Source organism: Tribolium madens, unplaced genomic scaffold, assembly GCF_015345945.1.
Source record: "Tribolium madens isolate multiple individuals breed KSU strain unplaced genomic scaffold, Tmad_KSU_1.1 Scaffold_2;HRSCAF=44;Tcas5.2_LGX, whole genome shotgun sequence".
Classification (NCBI taxonomy): Eukaryota; Metazoa; Arthropoda; class Insecta; order Coleoptera; family Tenebrionidae; genus Tribolium; species Tribolium madens.
In genome coordinates, this window is record NW_025400995.1 from 1,266,692 (window position 1) to 1,287,951 (window position 21,260).

Here is a 21,260-nt window from a genome sequence, read left to right on the forward strand (position 1 = left end):
AAAAGAAAAATAAGTGAAATTGAACATGAAAATTCATACTACAACTAATAAAACGATAAAAAAATATGAAAAAAATGTTTACTAAAACAATTACTAAACAGTTATAAAATAATGAAATAACAAAAAGAAAAATAAGTGAAATTGAACATGAAGAAATGAAAAAAGACAAAGAAATTTTGTTTAAAATATCAAAATAAGAGATAACTTAGGATAGCATTTAGGACCAAAATTTGGATATTCTACAATTTTGCAATCCAGAACTATCTTTTTGCACAAAATTTTGGAAAATAAGTAGTTAAGTGTGCTTTATCATTATGATGATAATTTCTGAAATTTTCTGCAAGTTAGAATTTATTATATTAAAAATAATTGTGTTTTATTTACTTCTTGGAAATTTATTTTTTTTAATAAAGGAATCAGTTATTGCGTGTAGTATTTTTATAGTGAAATCAATTACCCTATTAAAAATAAAAAGCGAAAACTCAAGTAATATCTCAAAAATAATTGAAAACATAAAAATCCGATAAAAAATGTTGTAAAGCACGAAAATATAAAAATAAATAAAAACGTAATGGAAAAGAGAATATAACAAAAAAGGAAACAATACAAAAAACAAATCATTATTACTTTAAAGTTTCAGAAAAAAATTTGTGGACGGTTTCATATCAGTGTTTAAGAAAAAACAACAAATATTTGGAAAAAAAAAACGTTTCCGACATATTAAAAAGGAAAACAATCAAATAATACTAAAAAACGACCAAGAAAAAAAAACAAAACAAATTCAGATTACAACCAATAAAACGACAAAAAATATTAAAAAAAAATTACTAAAACAATCACTAAACAGCTATAAAATAATGAAATGAACAAAAAGAAAAATAAGTGAAACTGAACAACATGAAGAAACGAAAAAGACAAAGAAATTTTGTTTAAAATATCAGAATAAGAGGACCAAAGTTTGGACATTTTAAAATTTTGGAATCCAGAACTATCTTTTTGTACAACATTTTGGAAAATAAGTAGAAAAGTGTCGTTCTGTTGTCTGCTTTGTTATTATGATAATTTCTGAAATTTTCTTGGAGACCAAGTTAGAATGTATTATATTAAAAATAATTGGTTTATTTACTTCTTGGAAGCTTCTTCCCAGATTTTTTAATAAAGGAATCAGTTATTGTTTGTAGTATTTTTGTATAAATACCCGTCTAAATAAAAGTCTTCAAAGGAAGGGTTGTGTTATTTACCCCTGAGATATTGCGTTGAAAAATGCGCAAATGGGAATTAAAAATGTTCCTCCATGTGCAGTGAGAAGATAATAACAATAACAACTCTCATAAAGGTTTTTTAATATTTGTCGGAGGAAAATAAAAGTGAGAAATTAAGAGTTGATATGTGAAGTGAGATTCTGCGAACGCAGAAGTCAAGGGCAGAACAAGAGCGTCCAATGTCCATAAATTGCGTAATTCATAAAAATATGACAGCCTTATTTGTGGCTTGTGGGTGTTGAATTTTGAAACAATGAGCCATTTGAAAATCGCCCACTAAACAAAAATCGCGACCGCATCGACCAAATTTAGAAATTTGATAAATTATAACAAACCGAAATCCGCAAAATAATAATGTGTGAAGTATTCGAGTGTTATAAGCGCACAACTCGGTTGAAATTTAAATATAATGAAACGTTTATTTTCCACAAAAATAATTCAATAAACGCAACAATTCAGCCCGATTGCGTGCAATGAAGGGCAGCCAGCCCTACTAGGGTCATAAATATTTTTCACCAAAATCAAATCCGGAACTTGGTTAATTATCTAAAATAAATAATAGGTAAATGTCACCGCAACTCGAATAAATTCCAACTCCAAGTCCATAAATTGTTTATTTATATGACTCAGTCGAATTTATTTCACTTTTATTTGCAACTGGCCGTTAAAAGACGCTCGCGTTTGTTTGTTGTAATTCTCTACGTGAAATTGGTACATTTTTCATCCAATATTAAAATGTCGTAAACTAAAACAGATGCTAAATTACTCGCAAAAAATGCACTTTTATGATTCGTTACAAACTAAAATGTTGGCGAAAAGTTTTGCAGCTTTTCAGATTAAAGTCGCTTTAATTTTGAAATTGCTCCAGTAATATGCATATTTGAAATTTACGATACCAGACATCAATGAATCAAACGAAATGTCCGACCACAATTTTTTCCTATCAGCAGATCATTTTTTTAAACCTAATCTCGCTGTAATCACATTTTACAAAAGGATTCAACAGCGCAGATCCACTTTTTAAATTTAATTAAATCGGTAAACAAAATGCTCTTCACTTGGCATAATTTATTTTTGAATACTTGCCTCAGCATGAGTAATCCACCACAGGATGAGTCATTTTTGTTGCGATGAAACTGAGATAGTGCAACAATAAAATAGTAAAAATTCAATTAATAAAGGACGCTTTTCGTTGTTTGGAAATGTAGGGTAGGTTTTTCTTTGAGAGTGACAGTGGAATATTAAAGTGACATGAAGGTATAAACGTGCACACTATCTTTGTCGGAAGTAATTTAAATTTTCGGAAATTACGTTTCTAATGCAACGCATCAACGTAAATGAGCTGGCTTCATTCATAACAGATGGAACAATAAATAAAGCCACCCTTCAAGTTGCCTTAACAGATCACTATTAGTAATTAGTACAAGTAGTGACATGTTTTTTGGAACAAAAATGGCGAAACAATGTAATAAGCGTGCCTAGAATTCCTCCAAATGAACGTAATTAAGTTTAGATATTGCCCGAAAATTCTTTGAAAAGTAAGGGGATGAAATTTGTTTCAGCAATGAATTTAATGAAATTTATTTGGTAGTAAAGTGCTTCTAACAGCTATTCTAACATGTACCTACAATTTATTTCATTAACTACACACCACCTGCTATTTAACTAACGAAATGAAAGATTTTTATTTTATTTCGCGACTGTCCCGGCATCTCTAATTATCCATTATAACTTTTAATGCCGATTCTTCAATAACTGTCCTATACTTTTGGGCAATTAAAACTTCTAATTACATATTTTAAGACTTTTATTATCCAATTACTCAAGTGTAAAATTTTGTTTTACAACTTGGTAAATAAAAGTAACGAAGGAGTCTCCTAATTGACTTTGTTTTATTTTCTTCTGAATGCAAGACAAGTCACTTTTACGAAAATCCGAAAATTAAAGCCGGGATTTGCCTAAAAAGTAAATTCAATTCGTTCAGGTGTTATTTTTGGTTAGGTTGATAGTTTACAATTTAGCCACGTTCTTTTGCTCCTACCCCTAGTTAATTATGTGGATTCCTTCATTCCACCACCTTCTGACATGCAATATCTGGCAAGTTTTCCCCTGGTCCATGCAAATCTATAAATTGCTCTTTGCCGCCAAATCTGCTTTTCACCTTCACTTAAAATTCATTCGCATTATATCCAAAAAATTAACGGTTTTGAGAAGAATCTCGCATAACTCGAACTATCTTTATCGGTTTGGAGTCCTACTTTAATTTAATTTTTTGATAGAGAGGCTTTCCCGAGAGGTTAGCGACTCTACTTCATAATTAGTTTTGTTCCCCTCCTAAACAACTCGGTTTTGGTTTCAGTCGATGTCTTAGGTGGTTTATTAGTTTTGCAGCTCAACTGCAATTCCTCCACTTTTATTCAATAGAAACCGCGAAATTCGGTAGTATTCACACTAAACCAAAGTCCTTGATGAATGTGCTCATAATTATACAGGCTGTTCCAGCTAAACCCCACATTAGAAGTATGGGAGTTATAACAATGATATTTATCTAAAATTTTGTTTATAGTCATAATCAGTTAGCTTCTGCTCAGTGAAAATATTTTCAAGATGGCGGCACTTCCTGTTATAACAAAGTTCTGATTTTATTGCGTTTTTGAATTACTTAAGTGATTTTGAGAGAGTTTTTACCAGACTTCCCTAAACCTAAATTCGTTTGTGAAATATTTAGATATTTTTAAAATTTTTTGGATTTGAATTTTCCTATTCGAAAATTGATCTCTATTATTTTTTATTATGTTGAAACCGTATTTCGAAAGAGTAAAGTTAGATCTTCCCTTTGGTGTATTCATAATTGGAAAAATAATTAACAAACCGCCAAAATGTAAGGTTACGTTTAGGAAACTTCAAATACCCTTAACTCAATTTTTGTAAATGAAACACCCCATTTTTTTTCACTAAATGCAGGAGAATTTAGTTCTGCTACGATCTGTATCAACATTACCTAAACCTATGTTTAATAGTTTTCAAGTTATAGTAACTTCTTTTGATATTGTGAGAAATTCATTAGCCATAGCTATTTAGCACAGGTTGTCATAAAAATAAGAAGAAAAAAATAGAATAACAAAGTTATTAAAATTTACATTAAATAAATTTACGAAAAGAATTGTGAAAAAAACTTGCGAGAAATATTTTGACGGCAAACTATGCGAAAATTACCATGGATGGTAATGAATTTTTTCCATTGTAAAAAAAAGTAAAAATAACTTTGAAATCGTTAAATTTAGGTATACCGATCAATGCAGAATTAAATCCTTTTTCATTTAGTGAAGAAAAAATTGGGGCCTTCCATTTCAAAAAATTCAGTTACCATTATTTGAAGTTTGTCAAAGTGACCTTAAATTTTGGAGGTTTGTTAATTATTTTTCCAATTATAAAATACACGGAAAAAAAGATCTAATCTTTCTTTTCATCTGCCCAAATACGATGTCAAAATAATTAAAAATGGTAGAGTTATCGATTTTTGGAAAGGAAGATGCAAATTAAAAGAAATTCAAATAAGTCTAAATATTTCAAAAACGGTTAAATTTAGGCATAGGGAAGTCTGATAAAATAATCAAAATTTTAGATAAATATCACTGTTAGAACTCCCTGTATTTCTAATGTGGAGTTTAGCCGGAACAACTTGCATATTTTATGCCATAACAGTTAATTTTTGTATACATTTTATAATTTTCAAATAAAATAATATACAAAAAAGCAATATTCTGTATCGAGATTCGATAACTCGAATAATAGACAATAGGTATACAGGGTCGCTAAAAAGTATGGATACAGCTAAATATTTTCAGAACGGTTTAGCAGAGCACGTTGAAATTTGGGAAACAGTTTACCTACTTTTGGTAAAATATAGAGGTTTGTCAATTATTTTTCCAATTATAAATACACTAAAGAAAAGAACTAACCTTTCTTTTTCATATGCCCAAATACGATTTCAAAATAATTAAAAATGGTAGAGTTATCGAGTTTTGGAGAGAAAGATGCAAAAAGTCTAAATATTTCAAAAACGGTTAAATTAAGGTATAGGGAAGTCTGATAAAAACTGTCTCAAAATCACGTGAGTAATCCAAAAACGCAATAAAAAACATAACTTTCTATTTAAAAAATAACAAAGTTGTAACCAATTTCCGGTTCATTGAGCAGGATCTAAACGATTATGGCTATAGTCAAAATTTTAGATAAATATCACTGTTTAGTTGGAATAGTTTGTAGAGTATTTTACAGCCAAGTTGGTACACCTTTGGTTTGATGACGAATCAATAAATATGTTTTTCGTGTCCCGAGTCCCGGGGCTATGATATTTGACTGAATCGTGATTAAAAACTGTTTTAATTTATTTGCAGTCATATTTTTCATTTGATTTTAAGCCAGTTGGAAACTTTTTGATTACAAATAATTCCATCATAGGAAAAGTTTTAATAAATATAATTAGTTTTCCCAATAAACTTTAAAAAAAAAACTCAACTTTATCATAATGTTTTAGGTGTAGCCTCCGCTCCGACTGTCAAGACGCTGCCAAAGATCCTTTATATTGGATTAGTTATAAGAGCGGAAGGTGTACAACAATAACTTCCGTTATACCGAATCAACTCCAAAGAACCACCGCTCGAACGGTATAAAATCCCTCACACTTAATTTCCCATCAATGTAACCCCCGATTTTTCAGTTGGACCTCATCATTGACAATTTACCGAGTTTAAGCGGCCATTTCTTATGTGCGTTCACTGTTCTTGATAAACCATTAATAACAAACGCTACGAGGAAGGGATCCGGGGTTAATTGCACCACGCCGAGGACCGATCTCCTCCCGTCAATCCCTCCCGGCCAACGTAAGTCCTATTCGGGCTTATCACGAGATATTGACACACACCTTTCAGATCACTTTACTGCCAAACTATCAGTCCGAATGACATCCGGGCCGGATTTTGTCGCAACAAATTTCACATTCTTCGATTGCAACACTTACAGTTCTTGTACGCAATGCGTATCCTCCTCGTTCCCATGTGATTGGTGCGTGGATGGACACAGATGTACGCATGATACGGCGGAAAATTGCCGAAACGACATACTCGTAACAGGTGTTAGTGTAAGTAACGAATTACCCCCTTTAATTTTGGTTAAATTTTTCTGTCTCAGAGGGCTGGTCCAAGTTACCGCTCAGGGCCGGCGTTTTGCCCCACAATCAACGCAACGGTGGGCAACTCCCCTGAAATCCTCGTAGCTTCAGGAATTAAAAAAGCAATCAAAGTCAAAGTGCATATCATTGGCCAATTCATTGTCCAAACACGTTTTGTGTGCCAATTTAACATCGAAGGCCGAGTCACTAGTGTCAATGCACAATTATTAGGCGATACGATTTATTGTGACCCAATGGAGTTTTCATACACGTCCCGTGCCCCCAACATTACCGCTACTTTCGCCGTCATTTGGGGTGGCTCCAAGCCACTTGATAACCCCGATAATATTCACAGTGAGTTCCCAATCTGTTTAGTTTCCCTCAATCAGGTGATTTTCTAGTTGTTATCTATCGATGCCGTGATATGGCTGATAACTGTGGCATGTGTTTGGCTTTGGCGAAGAAATACGATTGTGGATGGTGCCAAAGCTCGGATCGGTGTGAAGTTAAGGATCAGTGCGAGAGAGGCTCAGCGGTGTGGCTCAACCGGAGCCAAACGTGCCCTAACCCGGAGGTGATTTCCTTCAGTCCGGAGTTAGGACCATGGGAAGGCGGTACCAATATCACAATCCAGGGGATCAACCTCGGGAAAACCTTCCAGGATATATACACCGGAGTCATGATTGCTGGAATCAATTGCCAACCGTACGAACACCTCTACATCAAAACGAAGCAAATTGTGTGCAAAGTCGATGGGCCGGGGATAAATGAAGCCCGCCATGGACCGGTTTTAGTCCGAGTCGAGGACTACAGAGGCGAATCGAAAACCGATTTTAATTTCGTCGATCCGGTAATCACCGGAATCGCCCCCAAATACGGGCCCAAGTCCGGGGGGACGATGCTGCAAATCACCGGGAAGTACATGAACGCCGGGAGTAACATTCAGGCTTTCCTTGATGATTTGCCCTGTCGGATACTTTCGTAAGTAAAGGACATTCAATTAGGTCATTTGGTTAAAGGAGAGATCAACTTTCAAAATGCATTTTTTTATTTATCTAATAAACGCAATGTAATAAAACATGAACATTTGTGAAATTAAATTCGAAATATTTAGGCTGGGAGCTTCAAAATTAAATATTTTGTGAACTCCATCCAACAGCTCACCGTTTACTGCGCGATCGCGATTGCGATACGACTTTTTTTCGATAATTTCCCTTAATAGACGAATGATTTGAAAGAACACAATGATTTACTTCGTTAACAAAGTTTTATTGTGTCGGTGGTTTTGAATAAACAATTTTTAAATGATTTAGGCCGCATAAAAAAATATTGTCATAAAGGCTATATTTCTCGTATTATTCAATGTGATATTGATCAGGACAATGCAAATAGCAAAATTGTTTTTAAGCATTCGTACTACAATGTCTCAAAATCGACAAAACAGTGGTTAAAAAAAGACGTATACAATTGAAATAGCAAATTAACAAATAAAATAATGCAATACGCCAAGAAATGTTTAGATATCGTTTGAACTTTGTAGATCATTGTAATTTAATTCAATAACATATCTAGTTTTGTCTTCTAATTACTTAAAAGATTAAGGCACAGTTTTTTTACTTATTTTTGTACTGAGCTGTGGTGTGCGACAGCGACAAACTCAAGTTTTTACTGATTTCAGATTATTGCCCATTCTTTTCTGAATGTGTACCGCATTTTCCATAATTTTAATTCTTGAGACTTGAGAGATTTAAACGTTCAAAAAAAGCCTTACATTTCCAATTTCAATGAATGTTCGTATTAAGTAGGCCGAATTTGCCAAAATAGGCTTCCAATAATTAATCGTTTTACTTGTAATCCTTTGAAGTCTTAAGTTTTTCTGATTTTTTGTGTTCAAAGACGTAATTTTGCTCTTTTGGTGACATAAGCAATAATTTTAACTAACTTTTTATGTAGCCAACTTTCTGTAACATTAGAAAAGCAACGTCTTTTTTAATGCTTTGTATCTCTGGGGCACTTGAAACAAATTTGTCCTCATTCAGAAAAGAACGGGCAATAATCTGAAATAAGTACAAACTTAATTTTGTCTCTGTTGAATAATCGCAAAATTCTGGTTGTCCGGTTAATTTTGGCGGCCAGTGTATTTATTTATTTGTAATAAACCGTCACATTTGTTATTTATTGTCTAAAGAAATTGTAACTTTTTGTAACAGGTCCCAACTAGTTACAATATATATTTTTGTTACGAATCATAAAAAAATTGTATTTTGAAAGTTGATCTCTCCTTTAAACTCGTTTCAGGACCGACCAAAATCAAGCCCTGTGTATTACAAGTGCGAGTGATAAGACCGGCCCGAAAAAATTGAGGATGAAATTTGATAAAGGCGATCGCTATTTCGAGAAAGAATATTTCGAATATGTAGAAGATCCGATTATAGAATCGGCGGAATCGGGAGTTGCTAGTCAGATTAAGGTTCCTAAAGGTATACCAGCTGGAGGCATTAAGATTTCAGTTACCGGGAAAAATCTCGCATACATACAAAAACCACAAATGTATGTTTACTACGAACAGAAAATGTTTGTTAGTGTAAGTTGGTAATGAAACAGTGGGGGATTTCCTATGACGGGATTTTTACAGGAATGTACAGTACAAAGTAACACCAGCATGACATGTAGTAGTCCAGTAATAGAAGCAGATGAATCAAAACTAGACGCGGATAATCCCCTGAAATTAGAATATGGATTTAGGATGGACAATGTTTCAGGAGTACAAAATCTCACCCTGAATAAAGACTTCTCACCTTTCTTACTTTTCCCAAATCCCGTTTTTATTCCCTTCGATAAAGAAGTGAAATACTACAAGTCGGAATATCTCAATATCAATGTAAGTCTTCTAGTGAAATAATAATTGACACAGTTTGATAATTTAGGGCCAAAATATCGACCGGGCGTGTCAAGAATCGGATGTAGAAGTCCGAATTGGTAACAGTTTTTGTAACGTAACTTCTCTATCCCGACAACAACTAACATGTCGCCCACCTGAAACCCAACCTCCGGCTTTAAACAACGAAGGCCAACCCAATGGTGAAGCCTTACCAGAGGTTACAGTAATAGTGGGTGGCACCTTACGTTTTAACATCGGTCATTTGTCATACTCACCCGCTCAAGGTCTCAACGGTCCTATTTCAAAACCCACGTTGATTGTAGCAATTGCAATCGTCGTTGTAATTATTGTAATATTCATCGGCTTTTTAATCGCTTATCGTCGAAAATCAACCGAAAGTAACCGAGTTCTTAAAAACATGCAAGAACAGATGGACATTCTCGAGTTACGAGTCGCCGCTGAGTGTAAAGAAGCCTTCGCTGAATTGCAGACTGAAATGACTGACTTGACCGGTGACTTGACCTCTGGTGGTATTCCATTTTTGGACTACCGGACTTACGCTATGAAAATCCTCTTCCCGAATGTGGACGACCACGCTGTCTTGCAATGGGAACGACCCGAACTCATCCGAAAAGAGAAAGGTTTGAGATGTTTCGGGCAGTTAATTATGAACAAAACCTTCCTCTTGCTTTTTATCCGTACTTTAGAAAGTAATAGATATTTTTCGATGAGGGATAAAGTGAATGTAGCGTCACTAATCATGGTGACGCTTCAAAGCAAGATGGAGTATTGCACCGACATTTTGAAAACACTTCTTGCCGAACTTATCGAAAAGTGCATGGAAGGGAAAAGCCACCCGAAATTGCTTCTAAGACGTACGGAAAGTGTTGCTGAGAAAATGCTAAGTGCGTGGTTTACATTCCTGTTGTACAAGTTTTTGCGTGAGTGTGCCGGGGAGCCACTATTCATGTTGTTCAGAGCCGTGAAACAGCAAGTGGATAAGGGGCCCGTCGATGCTATCACTTCTGAAGCAAGATACTCACTCAGCGAGGAGAAACTCATTAGACAATCAATAGATTTTAAGCCTATGGTGAGCCAAAATCATGATCAAAAAAAAAAATAATTAGAGTAGGCGACGATTAATATTCTACAGTTGGCAACAACTTTTGCTTGTTCAGCATTTTTGTAATAACTTGCAACAATATTGTCGTATCAACAAGAAATTACTAGGGATATTCGTGAATAGGTTATCTTAAATTTGGTTAGGTTGGTTTCTGGTGACAAACAAAACATATCGTCACTAGTGTCAAAATTTAGGTTAAGTCACCTGTCAGCTTGTATGGATAATTTAATTGAAAGTTGAGGGCAGGTTGACAGAAAACGTCAACCGTCAATAACAAGGGGTTACCAACCATAGGCATTCAAAATTACTTCTGAAAATTCTAGTTACAAACAACATTAAAAACGTAATTTTCCAAAGTCCAAATCCTAGGTGGTATTTTCTTGTTGATAAATCTGTACAATTTTTCTGTTCCACTCAAAATGAATAAAATGCAAACTTGTCATTGGATGTCAAAAATCAGGGTTGCCATCTGAAGGATTATAATCACCGCCCACTCGAATTTATTTAATTTTTTTAACGTGACGTTTTTTTTCTAGACTGTATATGTTTCTATTTCTCAACAAACTGTTTTTATTGGTGGTCTCGACCACAACACTGAGAATGTCCCTGTGAAGGTTTTGGACTGTGATACAATAAGTCAAGTGAAGGAGAAATCTCTCGATACAATTTATAGAGCAACCCCATACTCGCAAAGACCTAGAAAAGACGATTTAGATTTAGAATGGCGTACGGGGACCTCCGGCCGTCTTATTTTATACGACGAAGACACGACGAACAAAGTTGAGGGTGAGTGGAAGCGGAGAAACACTCTCAACCACTATCGAGTCCCCGATGGCGGGTGTCTTAATCTAGTGTCAAAACAAAGTTCCATTTATAATTTAAGTATTTTCTCTGAGAAGAATGAGAAATCCCACAAATATGAAACACTAAATCTAAGTAAATTCAGTTCAGCAAGTCCGCCATTAAGTCGTGCCACAAGCCCACTTAACCACGATCAAGACCAAGGCTACAAAGTATGGCATTTGGTCAAACACCACGACAATGATAACCAAAAGGAGGGTGAGAGAGGGAATAAAATGGTCTCGGAGATTTACCTCACACGACTTTTGGCGACAAAAGGGACGTTGCAAAAATTCGTCGATGATTTATTCGAGACGATATTTAGTACGGCACATAGAGGCTCAGCGTTACCACTTGCCATCAAATATATGTTTGATTTTCTCGACGATCAGGCATTGCAACATGGCATTTCTGATCCTGAAGTCGTACACACATGGAAGAGTAATTCCTTACCGCTCAGGTTTTGGGTCAATATTATTAAAAATCCGAATTTTGTATTCGACATACACAAGTCAAATATCGTGGATTCGTGTTTATCTGTAGTTGCTCAAACTTTCATGGACTCGTGTTCCACATCCGATCATAGGTTAGGTAAGCATCTTTGAGGTGATTAATTTTAGTGTTGAGCATAACTGATATATTTCAATAATCGAAATAATCGTCCAGTGCGCATGCGCACCATCACGAAATAATTGATAGCCAAATTTTTGAGTTTCATATATTTGAATAAATGAAATACAAAGATTGAACAAAAAAGAATGACCCATTGTAATGATGGTCAATAAACTTCTAATCTCTTTCTTGCTGTCAAATGTCACTTGAAATACCAATATAACAAAATAATCACTATCGACTTCGATTATTCCCTAGTTTATTGGATCATTCGAGAAATGAATATTGAATTAATGAAATATATCGAATAACGAAATGAATGATTATGAATGTTTTCTAAAGTATAATAATTAATTCACTGATTAATTTGTTTAATTCAGGTAAAGACTCCCCAAGTTCGAAACTATTGTACGCCAAGGACATTCCATGTTATAAAGAGTGGGTGGAGAGGTATTACTCCGATATTAAGATGATGTCGGCGATTTCTGACCAAGATATGAACGCAATGTTGGCAGAAGAGTCAAGGGTAGGTTTGGTTTGAGTTATAGCTGTGTTTAAATGTTTGTTTTAGCTTCATACAACTGAGTTTAACACGAATTGTGCATTACATGAGCTTTATACGTACGCGATGAAATACAACGAGCAGCTAACTGTGACTTTGGAAGAGGACGAATTCTCTCAGAAGCAACGGTTGCATTATAAATTAGAACAGGTTCATAATATAATGTCCGATCAGGGACAACCGTGATACTGGCCTGATCTGATGCGTCCGTCGGCGCCTCCGATATCTCCTGTGGTCCCTCTGCAGCCCTCAGCACCTCAGGAATTGGCCTGCTGATAGACCGTGGCGGCCATAAATACATATCCATCGAAACTTTCTCTCTGTGTTGTTGGATTGCTGTCATGCAGTTATAATAGTCGTTCTGTGTCGGGGTCGGTGCGCACTCAGTGACTTCAAGTGCCTCTGGTAGGATTGAGTGGTGTACTGTCTCCATAAATAAGTGTATATTTTTATGATAACGTTATTATGTTTATGCTTTGCTGTGCTGAAACTCAGCAGTAGTCCATATATCGATATTTGCGTGAATATCAACTATGCTTTTTTGATAACTGTATGATGAATGTACCTTATTATCTCTGTACAGTTTAATATTTTTATATTTAGTTGAATGCAATCAAGACGATTGTCTTCCGCATTGAAGGAAGCAGCAGGGTGTAGTGTTTATTTGCGACTTTTCAATCATCGATGTCTCAACCTATACATACTGTGCACGGGTTGTGTCAGTGTGATTTGTGTATGTGTAATAAGGCTGTGTACGTTTACGTTAAAGCAGACAGCAGTACCATGGCCCCCATGAAGGAAGGGCTCTAGTGACAGTGTTGCTGCGATAATTCGTTCACCTTCGTTCCTTCGTTCTCACATCGTTTTATTGTAAATTACATCCAAATGGAAATGTTTCAGGCTGTAAACTATTATTTACTAAACTTAAACTTGTCTATAAATAAGTGTGGGGATCTAAAACTTGCATATTTTTAACGTTGTTTTATTTCAATTTACATTGTTTATCATACGAATTGTAACCGTCCTTTAACTAATTATTGGGAAAAAATAAAAAGCAATGAATCCTCAACTTAGCTTATGGACAACTGCGCATATCACGTCCAGTGCAGCAGTGCGAGTTTTATTATTTACATACATCTATTTTATATATTTTTACTTTTTTAAATTCTAACATAAGTTTTACCAAACCAATGCTTCTGGACAATTTGCGTAGAAAAATTTTTGTATATACTAAGTGTGTGTGCACGATGTATTCATAGTACTGTGTGTATACTCGATTGCATTTGCAATAATATGAATGGTTATGTAATACTATATGTCATTATAAAAGACTGAATGGAGTTATTTCAAATACTTAAATAGTAAAATATCACTCAATGTTTTATTCTTTATTACCTCACCAAAATACAATCAAATCATTTCTGTCTCACTCACAATTGTACCAACATTATACGGTTTTGGACCAACCCAACTTAATATAACCGGTAACAAGACAACACCATGAAACAAACCGAATACTATCACCAGGAAAAAAATCTGAAACTTGCACTTTAAAACCAATTAATAACCCCCAATTAATACCTTAAAAAACGATTGGAAAGTGTACGCCTCAGACTGACTCAACATAAAAACCCCAATCAGAGTCGAAATACCGCCATAAACCACAGCAGACCCAATACTAGTCACAGTTTTGAGCGACCTCTCCCTTCTAGTCCCTTCCTTAATTGTCAAAAAAGTGTGTCCAATGTGAGTCGCATAATCAACACACAACCCAATCGCCAACTCTAAACCGATGCAGGAAACTAAGTCAATAGTGAGCCCCCAACGTTGCATAAACCCACAAACATTCACCATAGTCAATAGAACGCAAATAAAAATCCAAAAACAAGCTTGGAGATCGGCTATTAACAACGCGGTGCAAATCATGACACAAAGCAACGCCAGTTGGAGATTCCTCACAACTTCGGTTTCTATCAACTGAAATGATTATTTTAGAGTCGTTTAAAACCAGAGACTGTTGTTAATTACTTCGTCTGTGATCCACGTTGCAAAAACTTTAGACCAAACCGTAATAAATTTATCCCCTGTTGAGAAATTACTTCTTGCTGCTATGTCTTGTACTGCATGCATGGCAGGGAGGTACTCCTCGGGGCCCCTAAACTGATTAAAATGGAACTCGATGCTTGACATCTACAATTTTCTTGATACGTTTTGTGACAATAAGACAGTTTCTTACAATTATGTTCGGAGCCCCAACCCCACATTCCAGGGGGCGTTCAAACCGGAAGTTGGCTTGATAAACCGCATTTCTAGCACTAAACAAAAACATTGATAAGTAAAGACTAAAATAAGTATCGCTTAAAACTTCTTCGTAGATATCTGAAACGTTAGTTGTTGATGTTTTTGGGGGGTTGTGAGGAGGTGTTCACCTGTGTGGAAGTTATCTTTGACAAAGTTTCGAAATGGGTCAACCCACGAAATCACACCCAAGGCAATATCACTGTTGTTCGACAACTCATCAACCATTTTTTTGATATTAAACAATTCGGTGCTATAGTTAACTGCACCCATGTAAATCCCAGCTTCGAACCCACTTGTGGGGAAATAAGTCTTGCGTGCTGTCAAATAATCGGCGAAATATGTCGACTTAGGGATAAACCAAGTCGGGTCAAACTTCTGTTCCAATCTCCTAATACTTTCTAAACTAAACCCTAGACATATCACAGTAATTAGGATGACAACAGTCTGGAAATATCAATCAGTGGTAGAAAATAAACTATGCAACTCTACTTTTCCTGTTGGCGTCAATACGGCTTTACTGTACACATACTGAAAGACTTTATTTGAAATTTGCCTCTGACTACACTCATTCACTTCATAATTTTCATGTTTTAGACACACTATAATCCCGTTGTGCTTCTTTTCAATTCTCTCCTGGTCAAGTACAAAACACGCCGTGAAAAAAGTAACAGCAAAAATAAACGTCATGAAGACACAAAACGCTGCATAAATACAGTAAGACTCAAGACTTGGCAAAATCTTGAAATATTCATCATTAAAGTCGGGCTTTCGCCACTTCTAACTTACAGTAGAGGCTCCGATAATAAAGGCAAGAATGTCGGTAACTGAGGTAACTGTAATTGAAACTCCCGCATGTTTCAACATTAGACCGATGCGTTCAGGGACTGGGAGTTTTTTCTGTTCTTTAGTCAACTCCTCCCAACATGCCATTATCACAAACATGTCGTCGATCCCTAGACCCATCAAAAGGAAAGGAAGAGAAGTGTGAACAGGGCCGTAGGAAACACCAATAAGGGAACATAAACCGCAACCTACTATAAACGCCATACCCACAGTTAGGAGACCAATGCAACCCAAAGTCACCTAAAACTGAATTTGAAACACTGCATTTTGGGGGGGTTGCACGTACTCTTGCTTCCAACCAATTAAATTTAGATATCACAAATTGTACGTAAATCACCATTATAAAAATACCTATGCAGAGGATACCAATGTCTTGGAACATCGTCGCATTGCTTATATCACCAAAACTGAAAGTTTTTTAAGTATTTTGGACTCTCCATTTCGAGTTTTTACCTTCGCGAAGCTGTGTAGAAAAAAGTCAAATTGTTTTCGTATTTGAAGTTTTGTATTGTTTTCAAAAATTCGGATTCCCACTCAAGAGCATCCTCAGACGCCTACAAAAAATGATTAGTTTAAAAATTGAGTAAATGTCACAAGTAACCCAATCAGCAGTTCCCGCATTATTTCCAGTTTTGTCCATATCGACTGTTGTAAAATTGACAGAGACCATCCAAAAATTTTGTAAAGATTTGGCTGCGACTATGTGACCTGTTTCATTATAAATAACACCACCGAGTAATTCTTTATAGTTTTTGAAACGTCCCATAATGGCACTAGAATAATTATTTAATTTTTTTTAGTCGTAGGCGAGAAAAAAATACTTTTCGTCATAATCATTAATAGTGTTCAAAATGTCGGTTTTAGTGAGTTGGTTGATAACAGTGGGGTTGTAGTCCCACAATTCTAGGATACTTTTTTTGAAACACTCATTTTCCATAATTTCTATAAAACTGCAATAGAGAGCTGCATTCATCGTGACACTTGGATCTTTTTCAGTTACGTTTGATTTTTTATCTCCTTCCATTAAACGTAGTAATTCTTTATTGACTTTAGGGATCCTAAAATAATTAAATGTAATAATAAAATACAGCAGTAATACCGGTAATTACGTGAAACAAACATCACTCCATGTGACATTTTTCGCAGTTATAGTATTGTCTATTTTGAAGTCAAGTTCTAAAAGCTGTGTTAAATTATTAAGGGTGAAAAATGAAATGAAAATTTACTTGTTGCAGGATTTCGGGAGTAAGTACGTCGTTTGCAACAATTTGTACGACTTGTGGTCTATACCCTAGTTGAAATTTCTCCATTAACCACTCCGTGTCTTTAACAAATTTCGAGTTTCGTGGGACCCATAATTTCATGGGATTTTTTTCTTGATGGAAACGCAGAAAACCCAACGAACTCAACAATACAAAAATCCAGCAAAATAAAATTGTTTTTTTCGGACTATGACCCACTTTACGACCCAAACTAAAAAAAAACAGATACTTTTCGTGTTGTTAAATATTGTACTTACTTGTAAAATATATATTCCGTGAAATTGACAACGGTGTAAGTGAAACGTTGATACCAATTCAAATTTGGCGCTTTTTTTGATGGCATGTTGACGAATAAAATTGCTATTTTCGAGGATTAAAATCGTAATTTAGATAATGTGGCCATAGATTACGACTTTATAAGGCTAATTAAATCAATTAGGAACTTAACTTGTTAGAGAACCACATTAATGGACCATTATTGGACTTGATTCTCTTTGGTCTGTCATCGAATCATCACGATATAAAACATTAGTTGGTATAAATGACAAGGTCAACAACTACATTGTTGTACTTATCGCATAATTTGTTTTTTTTTTAGATTTCGTAGATTTGTGGATAAAGGTTAATTAATGGGGTTATGTAATGTCAGGTTGGCAGCCCTTTTTTTGATTTTGAAAATTATCAAAGCAAAACAAGTGCTACTTTTTATTGTTTTGTGGTCATTACAATCAGTGTGCACAAAACAAAGTGATAACAATTCAATTATTAGTTATCACCCCAGTGTGTTAAATCAATAAATAAATTCTCTAATGGGGATATGTCGTGTTAGGTTGGTAGCCCTTTAGGGATTGTTTTTGATTTTGAAAATTATCAAAAAAGCAAAACAAGCGGTTAGTTTTCTTAGTTTTATTTTGTGGTTTGTGGTCATTATAATCGGTGTGTACAAAACAAATTGATAACAATTATCACTAAATCAATAAATAACTAAATTCCTTCCAGCTCGCATTAGTTCACTTCGTAAATCCAACCAAAATGGTTAAACTAACAGAAGACCAGTTCGACTTGTACACTTACAAGAACACCGGAAAGTCCATTTCAGTCCGTAGTTTTACTTGGACAAACCAAAGCAACGTTTCCGTGCAAGTTATTACTTATGGGGCGACTATAACTTCTATGAAAATCCCGGACAAAAACGGGGCTATCAAGGATGTCGTAGGAGGCGGTAGCACAATTAAAGAGTACCAAAAAGCCGAAGTCTATTTTGGGGCTACTGTGGGGCGCGTTGCCAACAGGATCGGAAACGGCCAATTCAAGCTCTTTGACCAAATAATCAACGTGAGCAAAAACCTCGGCAAGCACCAATTGCACGGCGGATTTGTCGGATTTGATAAAGTAAGTGATAAGACTGGACTGATAAGAGGTTGTGAAAATGTCAAGTGTTGCGTTTAAAGAGAGCGATTTCGGTCACCTTGGACTGAAATTGGTCAAAGCCTTTTCATGGAGCAATTCCAATGTCTCCGTGCAAGTCATTACTTATGGGGCCACAATCACGTCAATTCAAATTCCAGACAAAAGGGGCTTTTGGGCCGATATTGTGACCGGGTTTCACAACCTGGAAGGTAAAATTGAAATTTGGGGGAGATTTCTTGATTGTGGTTCTAGGGTACCAAAATCCTCTCAATCGGTATTTCGGCGCAACTGTTGGGAGATTCGCTAATCGTATCAAATTTGGAAAAGTCGAAATTAATAACAACTCTTATTCCTTATCAACCAATCGGGGCGCCCACCACCTACATGGCGGTTTCAAAGGATTTGATAAAGTATTTTTGCAGAGAAAACTATGTTTTTTTTAATTTGTTACTAGGTCATTTGGGAGTACTACGTCAGTGGTAATAAGGTAACAATGAGTTACCACTCCGCTGATCTTGAAGAGGGCTTCCCTGGGGATGTCGTAGTCCATGCCACTTTTGAGCTAACCGAAAACAATGAATTTTTGGTGGAGTACAAAGCGACCACAACTAAACCAACTTATGTCAACATGACAAACCATTCGTACTTCAACTTGGCCGGTCATGACGCTGGCGCTAGTGAACTTTACAAACACGTCGTTTGCATAAACGCCGACCAAATCACCGAAGTCGACGCCGACAGCATTCCCACAGGTGAGGTGCCCCGAAACCCCCGTCATAAAACCCTAACAAACTTTCCAGGAAAATTACTACCGGTGGCCAACACCGTCTTCGACTTGCAAGTCCCCAAAGTCCTCGGCGATGTCATCACCAAAGTCCCCAAAAGCGACGGCTTTGACCACAACTTTTGCGTCAACAAAGGCCCCGAGCAAGGAACCACATTTATCGCAAGGTGAAACTCCAAGGGTTTTTCGATTTGTGATATTTTTTTTTGCAGAGTTTACCACCCTGACAGTGGCAGGATGCTTGAAGTGTATAGCAACCAACCCGGAGTACAGTTTTACACCTCAAACTTCTTCCCCGAAAACCCCAAAACTTGCAAGGGGGATAAAAGCAAGTTGGCGAGTTTGGTCGGTAAAGGCGCTTCCTATTACAAACACGGGGCTTTGTGTTTGGAGACGCAAAATTGGCCCGATGCTCCGAATCACGTAATTTTTTTCGACTTTTTTTCCGAGTTTTAAATCTTCGTTTCAGGATAATTTCCCTAAGTCGATTTTGGTGCCCGGCGAGACTTATTACCACAACGTGGCTTACAAATTCTCCGTGAAGAATTAAAACAAGTTTGTTAAAAACTCATGCTTGTTACATCTAAATTACAAATTATACTTCACATTAAATTACGTTTCAATTGTCCTCACAATACACAAGTCCGTTGTTTTTAGCAGGAATATTGTTCAAAATCTCGGGATTTGGTAATTTCCACTTGTACTTTTGGCCTAGGATTTCGTAGACTTGTGGCGACGTTGAGTGAATCGTCGAAAAAAATTCTAAATCCTCAGGGGTGAATTCACACTGTTCACTTAAATTTACGTTAACTACACTGAAAAGACTTGGGGCGAGTTGACTTTTTAGACAGTTTAAAATGACCGAATTTGAGGGCCTTTTCGACGGCCTTTTGGCTTTTAGGAGTCGTTTCAAAATTGCGATGTCTCTACTATGTTGGTTGATTTTTTGAACATATTTACTACCAACCGTTTTCGAAAAAATATCATCAGTCATTGTGGTTTTCGCCACTTTTTTTACAACTTTTGTCTGTTCGGGTATGACCATTTCAACGTCTGGTCCGCCTTGGCTATTCTCAAAAACAAAAGTCTCGAATTCTTTTTCCTCAACTGTTTGAGTTTCCGTGAAAATCTCCGCCTCTGGTTTGAGTTTCACTTGGGGTTGAGGGGGTTCCTCCACCTCTTCAGTGTCACTATCTGGGAAAATATTCTGAATGTTGTCATCCACAGTATCAGTCAATTTAGTTATGGGGACCATAAGCCCGTTATTTGTATAGATATAAGATTGGACTTTTTCTGATTGAAAATTATTTTGCATGTTAGTTTCCAAAACGAAGATTGTACCGTCCGCATTCGCCGGAAGGACTTGAACATCTTGTATCTTCAACGCACTTTCAGGTGTTGTCCTTTTTGGCTCACAATCACCATCCAACGTTGGCACAGCCCCCTGAAGCAGCCTCTTCTTCTGAATGTTGGGAAAATAACAATCTTTAAAATGCGTCTCACATATCACTTTATTCCGCAACTGGACTTCATCCAAGTCGTAAAATTGGGGCTTCTGAGCGTTCTCTATCCACTGTCTACACCGCTCCTTTTGCTTCACCGGATAGTGGAAAAAGTGGAGGTTATCACGGGTCTTAGTTGTGTTCGTACAGTTCCGGTAGGAACACCTACAGCCCCCCATTCTACAACAAAAACGTAACCTAAAAAATCGATAAGCGTCAACACATACCTTTTTACACAAACTGAGATCAAAAATAAATAATAAAGTACTGAACGGCCCCTGACTGAGTTTCAGTCGTTTTTTATTTATTTTAAATCAAATATTTTGAATTTTATGAGAGAAATCCCTTGTAAATATCGGCTGGACGCAGCCAATGAAAAAGAAGCAGTGGCCATATTGGTCATGCGCCAAATTTAAATTCAACCTAAAAATTAATAACCCTCAACGCAACATACCCTTTTTAGCCAATCGGAGATCAAAAATCAACACCAAAATACTAAAAGAGTCTCTAAGTGACTTTTAGTCGTTTTTTATTTGTTTTAAATCAAATATTTTGACATTTGTACCCAGCCAATAACAAAGAAAAACAGTCGCCATATTGGCCATGGCGCTAAATTGAAATTCAACATGAAACACAAGCGTATTATCAACATTTGTAATAAAACTGATCATTATCTATATCCGTGATTGTGATAAAACCTTTCAT

General features: G+C 36.0%; 4 protein-coding genes across 8 annotated transcripts in view; 2 read left to right on the top strand and 2 right to left on the bottom strand.

Annotated features, from left to right (window-relative positions):
- Positions 1 to 13,825, top strand: part of LOC123006658 (plexin A3) — a 50,191-nt gene extending 36,366 nt beyond the window's left edge. For both annotated transcript variants that reach the window (XM_044401304.1, XM_044401303.1), the window contains exons 6-16: positions 5,803 to 5,932; positions 5,986 to 6,148; positions 6,197 to 6,405; positions 6,456 to 6,789; positions 6,837 to 7,416; positions 8,734 to 9,019; positions 9,071 to 9,316; positions 9,363 to 10,406; positions 10,976 to 11,870; positions 12,272 to 12,417; positions 12,463 to 13,825. In XM_044401304.1, coding sequence (XP_044257239.1) covers positions 5,803 to 5,932; positions 5,986 to 6,148; positions 6,197 to 6,405; positions 6,456 to 6,789; positions 6,837 to 7,416; positions 8,734 to 9,019; positions 9,071 to 9,316; positions 9,363 to 10,406; positions 10,976 to 11,870; positions 12,272 to 12,417; positions 12,463 to 12,639 — 4,210 coding nt within the window. In that variant the 3' untranslated portion in view covers positions 12,640 to 13,825. The remainder of the gene's footprint in view (positions 1 to 5,802; positions 5,933 to 5,985; positions 6,149 to 6,196; positions 6,406 to 6,455; positions 6,790 to 6,836; positions 7,417 to 8,733; positions 9,020 to 9,070; positions 9,317 to 9,362; positions 10,407 to 10,975; positions 11,871 to 12,271; positions 12,418 to 12,462) is intronic.
- A 1-nt stretch (position 13,826) lies between these two features.
- Positions 13,827 to 17,502, bottom strand: LOC123006659 (protein patched homolog 1-like). Of its 2 annotated transcripts, XM_044401305.1 has the most exons (14): positions 17,117 to 17,502; positions 16,824 to 17,070; positions 16,707 to 16,780; positions 16,419 to 16,655; positions 16,199 to 16,370; positions 16,051 to 16,151; positions 15,884 to 16,004; positions 15,541 to 15,837; positions 15,244 to 15,492; positions 14,883 to 15,198; positions 14,690 to 14,832; positions 14,482 to 14,643; positions 14,035 to 14,430; positions 13,827 to 13,989 (listed from the first exon to the last, which is right to left on the bottom strand). In XM_044401305.1, the coding sequence occupies exons 1-14, from the start codon at positions 17,200 to 17,202 to the stop codon at positions 13,864 to 13,866; spliced, it is 2,727 nt and encodes a 908-aa protein (XP_044257240.1). In that variant the 5' UTR covers positions 17,203 to 17,502; the 3' UTR covers positions 13,827 to 13,863. The 2 variants fall into 2 exon arrangements, with proteins under 2 accessions (XP_044257240.1, XP_044257242.1); XM_044401307.1 differs by lacking the exon at positions 17,117 to 17,502 and having other exon boundaries at positions 16,707 to 16,773; positions 16,824 to 16,966.
- Positions 16,723 to 19,665, top strand: LOC123006660 (galactose mutarotase). 3 transcript variants are annotated; one of them, XM_044401310.1, is made up of 6 exons: positions 16,723 to 16,842; positions 17,859 to 18,251; positions 18,724 to 19,021; positions 19,070 to 19,220; positions 19,266 to 19,476; positions 19,523 to 19,665. In XM_044401310.1, exons 2-6 carry the CDS (start codon positions 17,892 to 17,894, stop codon positions 19,601 to 19,603), a joined length of 1,101 nt encoding a protein of 366 aa, XP_044257245.1. In that variant the 5' UTR covers positions 16,723 to 16,842; positions 17,859 to 17,891; the 3' UTR covers positions 19,604 to 19,665. The 3 variants fall into 3 exon arrangements, with proteins under 3 accessions (XP_044257245.1, XP_044257244.1, XP_044257243.1); XM_044401309.1 differs by lacking the exon at positions 16,723 to 16,842 and adding an exon at positions 17,538 to 17,688; XM_044401308.1 differs by lacking the exon at positions 16,723 to 16,842 and adding an exon at positions 17,558 to 17,795.
- Positions 19,614 to 20,952, bottom strand: LOC123006661. Its single transcript, XM_044401311.1, has 2 exons — positions 20,783 to 20,952; positions 19,614 to 20,735 (listed from the first exon to the last, which is right to left on the bottom strand). The coding sequence occupies exon 2, from the start codon at positions 20,732 to 20,734 to the stop codon at positions 19,673 to 19,675; it is 1,062 nt and encodes a 353-aa protein (XP_044257246.1). The 5' UTR covers position 20,735; positions 20,783 to 20,952; the 3' UTR covers positions 19,614 to 19,672.
- Positions 20,953 to 21,260: the final 308 nt, after the last annotated feature.